Raw genomic sequence first — 13859 nt, 5'->3', positions numbered from 1 at the left:
CGATTATCAAAAACTATGTGGTGTATAGTCATCTTAGCTCTATTTCTGTCATCAGAAATGATGATGACTATATGACTTTATTCAAAATAAATAATAATACATATTATTATAAATAATAATACATAGCCTTTCAAGTGCCTTTCAAAGGCACTGAGCAGCCAGTTTTATTTTTATCTAACCTTTTTAAAGCAGTTCAATTTAGAACAAATTCTTATTTACAATGGTGGCCTGGCAAAAGGTCTTTTTGGCCATAAATAGTCTACTGTTTGGATATTAACAGCCCTAAATATAGGCACCAGGCCTGCCTTGTGAGGGTGGCAACTAAATGCCTGTATGACTGCATGCTGTTCCCTCCTTCACCGAGGGAGTCCGGATGAAGTTCTGAGCTGGAATTCAACAGAGAGCCAACAGCACCACTGAATGGCAAATGGTTGTTAGGACAAGAAAAGACACATTACCAGAGATGTGACCATGTCAACTTTGTTTGAGTCCCAAGTCAGTCACAAGTCAGGCACAGTCTTAAGTCAAGTCCCAAGTATAAATGTAGATTACCAAGTAAAGCCAGAACAAATCAAGAGTACAGTATCAATTTAATATCTTCTAAAACAAAATATGTAGGATTTGTCAATGCAATATCGTTTTAATAGCATAAAAACTTGGTAAGTGCATCTTCACACGTAATTAACACATAATTTACACATACACTAGATCTTTTGTCAAGACTTTAGAAACCTTTTTAAAGTCAAAGTCAAGTCCCAAATCAAATCTCAAGTGTTCTCTTCATGCATGAAATCAAGTCTCAAGCAATTAAAATTGTGACTCGAGTCCCCACCTCTGCATACTACACATGCAGTGCTATGTTAAATTTAAGATTAGATTTCCATGCAATGTTGATATCTGATATTTGTGTTTATGCATTACATTGACATGTTATGTACATTGCTGATGTTGTTATCCAGAGCAACTTATGAAGTGAAAAGGTAAAGGTTCACTGTCCTGCTTAAGGACACTTGACTATGGATACATTGGCTGCTGTGGGGATCAAACCTGGGACCTGTAAGTTATAGGACAGTCTCTCTAACTACTGCACCACCCTGGTGCACCCTGCAAAGAAGTAACTCTGTGGGTGAATAAGACTCTATAAAAAGACCAGTGCAGATAGAAAGTGGCATTACATAAGCCAGTGACAGTAATAGGTTTTTTTTTTTTTTTCATTTCACTGCCAAGTTAGGTAATTTGTCAGTGTGACATTTACATGCATTGGTACAATGCATGTAAATGTGTGATTACATTTTTTGTGAGATAGATTTCTCCTGTCTCTCCTCTGTGTATGCACACGGCAGCACTATTGCAGGTGGAAGTGTTTCCTGACTATACAGCACATTCAGTGTACTTTGCTACTGTACAGTTTGGACTCTTGGTTTGCATAAACTAGAAGTGATTCATAAGGAGAGTACTTTGTCATGTACAGTACCTGTGTTTTGGTTTTCTTAGTTTGTGTCTCCCCCTTGTGGTCTTAAATCATTCATAGATCAAATGCATTCCATTTCTGACTGTTAGACTTTGTGTAATGTAGCCTACATTTATATATATATGTAGATTTTCTTGACTGAATGAACACATGCATGTTGTGGTAAACATGAATGCAAATAGGTCTCTATAGCTATGACTGTGACATGTGACTTTGGTTTTCACTGGTTTTCACCAGAAATCAACCACCTAGGCTTAGCCATAGGCTCACTCATTCCCCCTGTAAAAGGAGGCTATTTTTTACCCTGTGTGTTTTATAAAATGTATATTTTATTAAAACTAATATACAGTAGTAATATTTAATGTACGCCTCAACTTTGTATCCTTTTAATGTAAGCATGTAGGTGCATTAAGCATGTACTGCAAGATGGCAGGGTCACACAATCAACAACAGGGGGCAGTGTCAAATCAGACATGTCAGACAGTTGGAAGGCTTTCAAATCTAATTTTATTCCCCTAAAAATGTCTTGTCTCCTAGTCAGAATAAAGAATTTACTGCCCTACTTTAGCATTATTAACAACCATTTTCACACTCATTAGTTAATGTAACTACATCCAGAAACATGTACTTATTATATTTTACACCTCAACAAAACTATATCCACAACTTTATTTGGAAGCGTAATACTATGAAAACAAGATACAGCTCTAAGATAATGTAATGTTTTAAAAATAATAAAAAATAACAAAAGTATACCCTCAGCTCCATTCAGGTTAAGAACCCCACAACTGAAAATAACATTTTCATCTCCTCATTACTTTTTTTCACTTGACTTGTTACCAGCATTGACATGCCACTATGTCAGGGTTTATGGCCATTAAAACATCCAAAAATTTACTAGCGTCCATTTCTTGGAGAGGCACCGGCATTATTAAACTTCTGTGCCTCTTTCACACTCTTCCTTCTGTTTCTCTAACAAACTTCAGAACCCAAACTTTCCTAGTCATGCTCTTAATTTCTACAGGCTGTGGGATTGCAAAACTATAATTCAATCAGAAGTCTCAATTTTATGGCATACTGCTGCATCTGATCACTCCCATTTCTGTGAAATGGTGGATTGTACCTTTAAATAAAAATGCCACTGGAGACTTGTCAGCTATTCAGTCATCTGGCAAGGTTTGAAAGCACCTGCCTAAACCCCTATCCACAGCCACTCTCATAACTTAAACCCATTTACAAATGCCGGTGCCTCTCAGTCAATTACCTTCCCCATGCGCCATATCAGATTAAGTCACAATAAAACAAAACAAAATACACATTCCTTCATCAGTGTTATTTGTTTAATACAAGGTGAGAGTGACACAAATCCAGAAAGGGCACACTGACACTAAGAAGGCCTGGCTAAGTGGCACACGGGAGCCGTGATATCCAGTGACAGTTTATATACAGTGGCAGCCAGGGCACCTGTTGAGTGTGACCCCTGCTAAAAAGATAGCATTTCTGACTGGCTATAGTGAGCTACGGCATTTAGCACAACCTTACTGACACTTTGGAGGATCAGACCTTGTCTTCACATTTAGATCCCCAGTGAGTTGAGGCTTTTAAAAGCATTTGATAATTGTCAGCTGGTCATGCATCATTTAAACAACTGGAATAGTGGATATATTGACCAAGTCATCACAAGTTCAGGTATAGTCTGTTGATTCATGCAAAATATAAAGTGGTTTAAAAAAAACAAAAAAACATTTTATGGCACATCATGTAGTAGGACTAGTGTTGAGTAATAAAATTACACGTTCAATGGAAAAAGCCTTCTATATCAGCCTTGTGATCCACCTCTGTCAACATACCACAACATACAACCTCAGCGCTTCACTCCTCTGGTCATTATTTCACGATGAAAAGAACTGCAACTATTCATTGCCAACATTTTTCAGACATTTCAAGTTTCAAAGAATAATTCAGTACAGGCTCTGTTTAGATGGTATTTCTGCTAACTTAGTAGAAAGAGATCTCTCCTAGAAGCCTTACACAAACCTCCCCCAGGACAGGCATATAGTGGACTACTATACAACTGTATACATGATGTGAAACATCCCATTATTATTGTCACTTGCTCAAATACATGTGTGAATAAAGGTGTTGGCAGCAACATAAATCTGTTAAACAGCATTTTGAACAGCAAGTGGATATTTATGATCTACTACCATCATTCATTTCCGATCATTCATTTTAACGCAATGCAAAAACTTGATTGATTTCTGGATATTGAATGGATGGAATTGAATTAAATTTTGGGCTTATTTTAATAGTTGGTAGGTGAAGCTGTCCAAATCTGGTAGTGGCAGACAGATTCCTGTTCACATCGCCCCTGGCCTCCAGACGCGGGGTTGGACGCCCCCCTTGGTGGCCACAAAGCGAGGCTTGGGCACCTGAACAGGGTTGGGCTTCAGTGGGGGCAAGGAGGCAAGGAGACTCAGCTCAGGGGCGCTCTGGAACTGCTTGGCCGCCTGGAGCCCAGTGGTGTATGACACTGGAGTATACGGCATGGGGTGTGCATTGAGCACAGGGTTGGGAATAGGGGTGGCAGAGATTCTTGGGAGGCTGGGCAGACCAGCTGGATAGGAAGGAGGAGAGGCTGGGGTTAGTGCAGGGACTGGGGCCAGAGTTGGTACAGGGGCGAGAGCAGGGGCAGGAGGTGGGGAGATCATGCCGGAGTGGGTTAAACGTTCTCCCAGGGTGGTGGCTGAGCGTGGTGCGATGACTTTGGGTGTCAGAGTTGGGGCTGACATGGGTGTGGGTGTGGAGAATCGTTTGATCTCGTACACACGGGCTGCTTTGAGGGGGATCTGCTTAGGTGGGGTTAATGAGCTTCCCACCATTGTTGTGTAGCCACCCTGCTGCTGCTGCCTCTGGGCCTGGTAAGAGGGCATGGCTGACAAATTAGTAGCACTGCCCCCATAGTTGAACATGGCAGAGTTGAGCTGGTAGGGCTGCCTTCTCATGAAATCCAACACTTTGATGCCTTCTTTCTGGGTGACCATGCCTCCTCTACCCCTGCTGTCATCCTTGCCTATATCTCTCTGAGGCCCCACAGGGACAGAGGGGGCCAGAAGTGGGTTGTACCCAATGGGTGGAGGGGCACGGATGTTGGGGGAGTACTTCCACTGAGAGGATAGGGAAGGGTTGAGGGAGGGGTCATGGGGTTGGGCTGAAAGGTGCATGGGCACCTCTTGCTGGTAGGGGGTCTCGGGTGGGGTGTCCACCACATACCTATCCATCCGGCTCTGCCTGCGGGCAAACAGCTGGGCCCCCTTGCCCTCTGCTTGAGGAATCTGGGGGGTCTCGTGGATGAGCCGCGGTTTGGGTGCCACTGGGGGAGGCATCCTGCCCCGGCCAGCCTCACCAGCCTGCTCTTCCTCTGCACCATCATAGTAAGCCTCAGAGGGTGGATAGCCATATCTGTGTCGGGCGGGTCTGTCATCCAGGTTCTGCACCATAGACAATAGTGCAGGATTGGGGGAGTTCTTCTTGACATCTGGCACACTGAACATGGGTTTTGGTCTGCCACCACGCCGTCGAGCATCAAATAAGATGCCTGTGCGACCTCCTGACCCAGGGACAGGGGTTGGGGCTGCAGCTTCTGGCTGGGAGACCACTGACACTGGAACTACAGGTGCCGTGGAGACTTGAGCTGGAAGTGGCTGAGCTACTGGCACCTGAACTGGAGGCATTGGGGCAACTGGGGCAGGTGGAACAGGAGCAGCTGAGACTGGAGCCTGGAGCATAGGAGCAACAGGGGCTGGAGCCATTGGTGCATGTGGAGCTGGGGGCATTGAGGGCATAGACACTGGAGGCACAGTTGTAAATGGAGCCTGAGGAACAGTAGCCATTGGTGGAGCTGCCTGCATGGTCTCTACAGAGGTAGAGACAGCTGGAGGGAGACGAGCAACAGGGGCTGCAGGTGTCGGGGCAAAGGGACCTCTAGGCATAGTGGATGGAGGGGAGAACATTGACGGAGGACCAGTGGGAGGCTGTGAAGTTACTGATGGAACATTAAAGGCTAGCTCAGAGGTGGTAGAGAACGGCGGTGGCACAACAGCCGCTGAGGCAGGGCGTGGCGTCTTCTTTGTGACAGATGGACGGAACACTACAGGGGCCGTCGCAGCTCGGTTGGTGATGAACCCAGGTGCAAAGGGACGTGCGGTTCTGTTGAGAACATTGCTGGAAGGTAGTTCTGGTATTGGTGTCTCAGCTGGTGGTGTGGGACTGGTCAGGATAGTGACTGAGGCAGTGGCTGGTTTGGGTGCCACAGCTGGAGGTGACATCACCATGCTAGCCGTGCTAACTGCAGAGTAGGACATGTCCCCATTAGCCATGCTATGGGCTGGAGCAGCAACTGGGGCATGGGAGGGCATAGGCTGGACTTCTTGCTGTAAGGCTGTAGGTGGTGGTGCCATCATGTGCTGAGGCTGGAGGTTTGGTTGCATCTGTGGTGGTATCTCTGGCTGCAACTGACTCTGCTGGTACATCTGAGGCTGCTGCAGGATCTGAGACTGGGGAGGCAACTGAGGCTGTGCTGCCTCCACTTTCTTGGCATGTTCGGCAGCTCTCTTTCTCTGCTGCTCAAACAGCTGGGCGCCCTTGCCAGTGGTGTCACTCAATCCTGGACTGGGAGCATCCTCTGCCCCATCCCCACGACCCCCAGTGCTTGCTGTCGCCCTCTTCTCCAGCATATCCAAGTAGTCACTGTCCCAGGTTGGATCAGGGACTGCGGAGAAGCCATCCTCATCGAACTCTGACTCACTGCCAGGGAACACCCCGTCCTCCTCCTCCTCCTGTGAGTCCCGACACATATCCTCATCCACACTACCGAAGCTAGTGAGGGTGTACTTCTTTGAGCGCTGCCGCCGCTTCTTAAACATCAGCACGCCCTTGGAGTGAGGGTTGGGAGCATCAGTCAACAGGGACGCGATTGTTCGACACTTGGTCTTGGCTTCCTTCACATGCTTGTCTTGCTGAGTTTCCCCTCGGTTCAGCTCTGCAGGGTGTAAAGGCCACAGGTGTTAGGAATAATAACACATTCAACAAGTAGAAACAGAAAGGCACAATTAAATTAAATTTAAAGTTAAAATGTGTTGTGGTTAATCCATGCAACACACAAATGTAATACTTTTCAATGAGAAATTGATGTTTTCTGGTCTTGAATTATCCCCATACTTACGTCATGTATAAGTACTGCAGTGAGATCACATAAGTCTGAATGACCAGATTTAACCTTTAAACCAAAAACTGACTGTAACATGAGCATCTAAATCCATCCTAACGACAATGCCTTCAACAGGCATCGATCCTTTAACTTGTTACAGGAGCACTTCCGGAAAAATTCCAGGCAAGCCTGAGGCTTCTCACATTAGCTTGGGTGAAGGATAAATTTTCACATTATTAGCCTTATGTACTGTAACATCTAACAAGACTGAATATATGCAAGCTAATGGAAAGTCCCATCTTGTAGGTGACTGGAAGGAGAACTTCAAAGGGTAGCTACTACATATCCTTTAACTTGTTATGGTATTAAGCAGATTATCATAGGCAAGCTAATTCTGTTACCCTAATATGCACAGCCATGTGAGGGAAGGTCTTAATTTGTCTCCAGCAGTGTTCCTGAGTAGGACATTAGAATGCTAAACTTGAACTCAGTGACAGCGAGGGGGATTTACAACAGTATATTTATTTAAGTTCTTAAAACAACCCGTTGACTTCAAATAGCCCAACTCTGCTCTGTTCCTCTGCTTATTATGGATGACGGACAGGTGGACAAGTTGTAGGAAAGAATGCTTTGTCAATGTGAATGCTTTGCATCTGCCTCTGAGTCACTGTTGCAAATTTTTAACTCATAGTTTGTGAATAATATAAACAATATGGCATGACCTGTTCAAGCTTCAGTCATCAAAAAAAATTATACTGATACTATTCCATATGGTAAGCAATGTAAAACTTGGGAATCTTGTGCACATTTCATGACTGCAACTGTCCATTTCTGATACACAGACGCATTCTGCAACTACTAGTCCAGGTCACTGGTCCATTTATCCAATGTCTTTTAGCTGTGTCACTATTAGGAGTTATTTTTGTATTTGTGACCTACCATCTAACTTATGGGAGCACAGATCTTTATGTTAGTATATTTTGAATCGTGTCATATTGAGCATTGCAAAAAAAGCACAAAAAAACCCATCTTTTTTCTGGAGCATACATAGGTAAAATAGAAAAGGGGGGAGGACAGTGAGAGAAAATGCAAGAGAGAAAGAGAGAGGAAGGGAAAACGAGAGCGTCGCTGCTTTGCTACTTGATACCCACCAGCAGCTGCAGATGCTTTTCCAAGCTGCCAGATTGATCACTGGGGTTATCAGACCACTGAACTGGAGGTAAATATAGAAAACCGTACCGGCCTTGCTCTCTTTAAGAGACTCAGTATACGTTGAAACCCAGTCACGTACTAACCTTAAAGAAAAGTCTTCTTTTCAATACTGTAGGTAGTTATGGTGATTGAGTGTTGCCCTTTTCAGTTCAAATGATTAGGACATAGTAGTTTTCATAAGATTAAGGCTGGGTATCAAAAAACGATACCTATGGGTGTCATACCAAATTTTGGTATTTGGTACAGAATTAACAACAATAAACAATGAACAGTGAAATATTGGATTCTAATTTTCTATCAGTATTGAAAACTGATACCCAGGCTGAATCATGATTCTCTAACCCAGCACTCAAACATCATCTGGTTTGATGGTTTGTACATCCTGGACTTTGAAGAAGTTCCTGAACCGATTAGAGACCTTTGTGGGGGACCATTATCCTTGTCATTCTTCCTCAGCTGTACTTACTGGCTTGTTTGGCCTTTTCCATGTAGGTTGTGGTGAGCTCCTCATCGACAGGTGTGTCCACAGGCCCCACCATGGGCACCAGCTGGCTGCGAGAGCCCAGCATCAAGGCCTCCTTGGCCCGCTCAGGGGACACCAGTGGCACATGGGCTGGCTCCAGGAAGCCACTGTCCTCCTCCGGCGCTCCGTCCCGCAGCCCCTGGTCGTCTGCTGAGGAGATGATGGAGGAGGTCTCAGTGGAAGTCTGGGAGGACCACATTCCCGGGGCAGGAGGCTGGTAGATCACCTCCCTCCGAGCCACGCCCGGGAGCCCCTCTCCTCCGCCTCCTGCTCCTCCACATCCCTCCAACAAGCTAGGGTAAACACGTGCGTCTGGAGCGCTGTCATAGCCGCTCATCTCTGACGTCTCCCCGCCCTCTGGGGAGGCACGTCCCGGCAGTTTCCCAGGCGCGGAGTTGCTTGGGCTGCGGCGTTTCTGTCGCCGCTGCCTCTCGTAGCCCGCCACGTCTGCGTCACTGTCAGTCTCGCCGTAGTAAGCCTCACTTCCTGGTGGCGACGTCAAGCCACTGGCCAGGGAGGAGCGGCTACGGTGGACCTCTCGGACGGGCGCGTGGTGGGGGCGGGTGGGCGACATGGCACGCAGAGCAGCACGGTACTCTTTGTCAATACGAGGTGATGGGGCGCGGGTCAGAAGAACCACAGACTGGAAGCCAGCAGGCGCTCTGCAAAGAAATAGAGGGGTTACCATACTGATAGATCCAAGCGAAGGCCCTTGGATGTAACATTAGAAGCCATTACAATGCATGGACGATGGTATATCACCAATAAGAGTATAATTCTTGCGTGGCCCTGACCTTTTGACCCGGATGTGAAGTACCCCTGGGGAGCTGTCGATGAGGTTCATTGCCTGGGCGTGGGATAGAGTTCCACATGGCTGCTCGTTAATGGACACCAGCTCGTCAGCTTCCCGCAGCCCTGCCCTGCACGCCTTACTGCGTTTACGCACCTGCACCAGCAGAAGGAGGCAAAACACAAACACACACACACAGGATACACAGTTAGACATCTGCACTTGTTCAGTTCCAATGGGTCATACCAAGAAAATCCTGTGATATGGACTCTGATGATGGAAAAAACTCATTAAGACAATTAACACAATCTTTATCTATCGCTCTCATTCTCCTCTCTTTCTCTGCTGTTGCATTATTACTCTCGTATCTCTCTGTATTCCTGCATTCTGAACAGCAGGGATAAATAGCGAGAGGATAGAAAATGAAAACCTGGCAGAGCTATCTTTGCTCTCTTGTCTTGGTTTGTGATAGTGACTGGCACAGAGCAGGTTTTGTCCTGACAGCTTGATCCTGCTGCAGACATATGCCACATATTGCAGCTCAAGTGGGGCACTCGTACGCACTTTAACAGGGAAATGCCAGCCAGCAGCCATCTTCATTTGGTGCTCTGCTATCTGTGGCCAGGGTCTGCCCATGGGAGGCTCAGGACCGTGGCGTTATGCCCACCTTAAATTGCCTCAAGTCTATGCAAGCCATTTCAACATGCTCCATATCGGTGTACTTCTAAAGTTATTCAAAGACAATGTTGATAGCATTCTGTGATGCCATCTATTAAATAAATGCACTACACTGATGCAGAAGGGTTTCCAGTGGTCGACCTAATTAGTTTCTTTTCAGCTATTCTGGTTTGCCTGTAATGAAATCCCAGGTCCCCATTTAGCTAAGCCTTTCAAAGTGGTCTGTGCCTGTTTGTGGTACGGGATGTCAGTTAATCATTCAGTCAGTAACCTTGTGGTTGCAATGCACATCACACACACACCTAAACATACACACAAACACACACATGCACGCACACATACTGTACACACACAGGCCCAGCCCCGGCACTGACACACCGGCTCTTTCAATGAAGCCCCGTTGGCCCTCCATCCGCTCCACCTGTTAGGGAGTGTGTAGTACGAGACCTGGCATGATTACACCTCCCTACTCTCAGGGGTTAAGGCGTGCACTCTTTTGGATGGTCAGACAGACACAGCTGTCCTCAGCCGTAAAGGTGATTTGCTGTCCCGTGGCCCTCTTGTGCACATGTTACCACATTCTGCATAAGTCACCTCCATGTTGCATTAACACTATGAGGAACAACCACTCTTAGGATGCTAAATACTGTAGCAGTACAACGCAATATATGAAGCAGCTATTTTGCAGATGCAATTAACTATATTAGAGGAGAATTACGCATGATGGAGAAGCACACAAGGGAAATTATGATGCTTCACTCAGCAGTATAATCTACAGAAGCATGATCATATAGCAAATTTTTTTTCTGTAAAACAAGCAATAAGGGGACCAAAGTAAGCTGATTTCTATTTCCTCATCACTTATCCACTGTGTATTTCATGTGGAGCTTGAAGAACATTTTGATCAGGAACAATGTGGACCAGCACAGAATGCGTAGTAGTTTCCTTTGCACGTGAACATACAGGAGGAATTTATACGTTTCTCTTTGAACCACAGGATATTAACTAGCACATATACAAAAATAGTGTATGAGGTAGATTTTTGAGTATTGAGCTGAAACACACACCTTGGCTGACCCTGTGACCTGCTGCTTCTCAACCAAAAATAGCCCCCTGGAAAAGCAGTTTTGCTCAGTCAACACTTAGTAAATGCGGTTGTGTCTGCGTGCATCTGAACTATCCTATCCAGGAATAAGATCTATATTAAGATTTTTACAGAATATATTTAAGAGAAACATGTTGCCCACCATTTTTAATCAGTTGTCTCATTTACTTCACTGTGTTTGATGAAACTCATCTGACACAACGGAGGCCCCCACCCTTTGTAAAGAAGAGGAGGCCTGCCTGAGTGTCTTTAAGCAGGAAAAAGCAGGTTATTGACGAGGAAACACACTGGATCAATGACGTTTAAATCTAGTGCCACAAATAGTGATGAGTTGAAACTGACTGGAAAAGAAAATAAATGAAAAGGGAAATCTGAAATCTGAAGGTGTAACATAATGTAGTTGGTTTTATCCTTTTAATGCTGCGGCTAGTCTTGAAATGTAATTAATAAAAATCCAGAGGTTGACAGTAATGCAACAATGTGGACGGCCACTCCCACAAAAATTAAAAGAAGAAACTTATGAGCAGAGGTGGAATGTGACTACTGGAGTATTTCTAAAGTATTTACTCCACAATTCACATCAGGAGGTTTTATGTTTAGACCTATAAGTAATGGGCACAGCAATGTCATTTGGTGTAAAACAGCCATCCTGGGCTTTACCTCCCATAAATGATACTAGCTTTTTTAATGTGATTAAAAAGGAACCATCTCTTAATCTTGGCCTGCATACTTAACATTTTAGACATCTTTCCACCTCTGCTTGTAAGCCTTTTGGCCAGTATAGATTCCCCTTTGGCTGACTTGTCAAATTCTGCTTTGCCAAACGGAGATCAAGATTCAAATGTGGACTGCTTCGGTGGTGCCAAAAGTGGCACAGGTTTCTCCAGGAAGAATTTGCTCTAGGGGGGTAAGTCGAGCAGAGGGGCCTGCGTGAGACCTGGAAGCCTGAAGATTTCCTTCACCTGATGAGGATTTTCTTTTGGCTGACTGGTAGATATTTGATTTCCTGCATGAAGAAAAAGTTTTAAACGCCAGTCTGTGACGCTCAAAGCAGTGTCAGTTTTTCAGTGAGGTCATTTATTATGTCTCTAATGCCAATTTGGCTTAAGTCTGACCTGTGCCACGGTAATTTTAGGAATTTGGTTATAATTGGGACTTCCATTAGATTCATTGGTCAGCTATGTAGTGTCTATTGTAATACAATGTTTCTCAATAAATCTCAGGTAAACTGCCAGCTTAAACTGGGGCAAGCATAGGTGGAGTACAGTGATGTAATGGAAAGACGCTTGTTTCAATATTGCGAAACCAGATATGGTCACGAGTGAACAGTGTGCAGTATCCATAAGCTTCTCACAAAATTATCACAGTCAATAAAACGATTACCTTAATCTGCCAAACATCTCTGCTACCATGTGTGCATATAGTATCAGTGTCAAAGCACCACCAAAGAAGAGTGTCAGCAGAGAGTACCAAGTCAAAAATATTTGTCAAAACCCAACCAATAAACCAAATGTCTACCAAAGGTCAGATTTTCATATCGTCTCCCTAAGGTTGCCATAAAATTAATCATACAATCTTTGAACTGTCTGAAATTTCATTAGAGAAGCAACACTGAATGGAAGATATGTTAAAGCGTTGACCTACATTCCCAGCTGAACTTGAAGTTTAAAGTTCACACAGTCAATCATCAGTGGGCCTCTGCATGAAGACCAATCTAGAAAGATGACTCATTTTCAGGCCTCAAACCAAGCCGACACAGCAGCCAATATTCCATTTCAACTTCGCTCACAGCTCCTTAAATCTCTACCTAATATATCTCTGCTGATGTTTCACTTGTTGAGGCTGTTGAGTCTAACACAGTTCTACTTACGTTCTACTCCACAAACCATGAAAATGACTCCTTGGGCTGAGTTACTATACATTTCCTACCGTCCCACCTGTAGAGTGACCCGCCCCCCTCCTCCCCTTCCTTACCTTGGCCACCTGAAGTGGTTTCTGATGCTCCACGCCTCCCTGGAGACGAAAGCCCCATGGCGCTCCACCGGATAGTGTAATTATCACCTCCTCCGCCACCATTGTTGCTGTATCTTGCCTTTTTTTTTTAGCTTTCCTGGATTTTCTTTCTGGTTATGTTCCGCTTCTTTTTTGTTTTTATTTTTTCCCGGGGGGGGGCCCTCAGTGCATTGGCCCCATGGTTAGCGGTCAGGGCCCCCTCAGAGAGCTCTGACCTGCTCTTCGCCTTCTACGCTGTCCATGCGCTGACTTCTCTCTCAGTGCCCACCCATGCCCACAGTAGGCCAACCATCATGGCTAAGAGAGAGAGAGAGAGAGAGAGAGAGGGAAGGTGGGGGGGGGTCTGTGTCTGCTTACGCTGAGGAATGCTGGCCCCAAAGTGAGCGAGGGGAGGGTCTAAACGCAACACTTGTCCTGTCACTCAGACCTGTGCCACAGGGTCGTTGATAGCCCCTCCAAAAATAGGACACCACCTCCACTGCTGTGCCTGCTCCTCTCCTCTCCAGACCTGCAGGGGAAAACTAGAATTCAGAGCATCCAAGCGGCTGTTTCATACCTGGCTTTACAGCACGGGGGGTCAGTGATCTTTTAGTGGGGTCAAGGACAGTTTCTCACGTCTCCTGGTTAAGACTTGGCATGATATGACATCCCAATCCTAATTAGATAAATCCTGTTATCCTTAATCTGTCATTTTCAATCTGAAACCGACGCACTTAAAAATTCTGTCACAATCGAGGGCCGCTGATGCAAGACGGATGATGTAGACGGTGATTGGTGTCGACCCTAACAACATTTTGGCGCTGGTGTCTGAAGAGACGTTAGCTGTCAAGGCTGCTGCGCCGTCCTGCCAACTCTTCT

At 45.3% G+C, this 13859-nt stretch overlaps 1 protein-coding gene across 1 annotated transcript; it reads right to left on the bottom strand.

Annotated features, from left to right (window-relative positions):
* Window positions 1-2827: 2827 nt before the first annotated feature.
* On the bottom strand, window positions 2828-13064 carry synpo2la (synaptopodin 2-like a). The gene is made up of 4 exons (XM_071537313.1): window positions 12963-13064; window positions 9210-9361; window positions 8359-9077; window positions 2828-6512 (listed from the first exon to the last, which is right to left on the bottom strand). Exons 1-4 carry the CDS (start codon window positions 13062-13064, stop codon window positions 3832-3834), a joined length of 3654 nt encoding a protein of 1217 aa, XP_071393414.1. The 3' UTR covers window positions 2828-3831.
* Between the last annotated feature and the right edge of the window lie 795 nt (window positions 13065-13859).

The sequence above is a fragment of the Centroberyx affinis genome, unplaced genomic scaffold (assembly GCF_046629955.1).
Source record: "Centroberyx affinis isolate AG114_WGS23_722 - 3 ecotype Tasmania unplaced genomic scaffold, CSIRO-AGI_Caff_v1 ptg003015l_1, whole genome shotgun sequence".
In the NCBI taxonomy this organism is placed as follows: domain Eukaryota; kingdom Metazoa; phylum Chordata; class Actinopteri; order Beryciformes; family Berycidae; genus Centroberyx; species Centroberyx affinis.
Note: the sequence above shows the minus strand (reverse complement) of the source record. Positions and strands in the feature narration are given on the sequence as shown.

Bases quoted from the DNA above. Each gene is read 5' to 3' on its own strand.
- synpo2la (XM_071537313.1), bottom strand. From the start codon at position 13,064: ATGGTGGCGGAGGAGGTGATAATTACACTATCCGGTGGAGCGCCATGG. The intron at 9,078-9,209 runs GTCAGGGCCACG...ATTTCTTTGCAG, and splicing joins CTTCACATCCGGGTCAAAAG to AGCGCCTGCTGGCTTCCAGT. The intron at 6,513-8,358 runs GTAAGTACAGCT...TACACCCTGCAG, and splicing joins GGAAAAGGCCAAACAAGCCA to AGCTGAACCGAGGGGAAACT.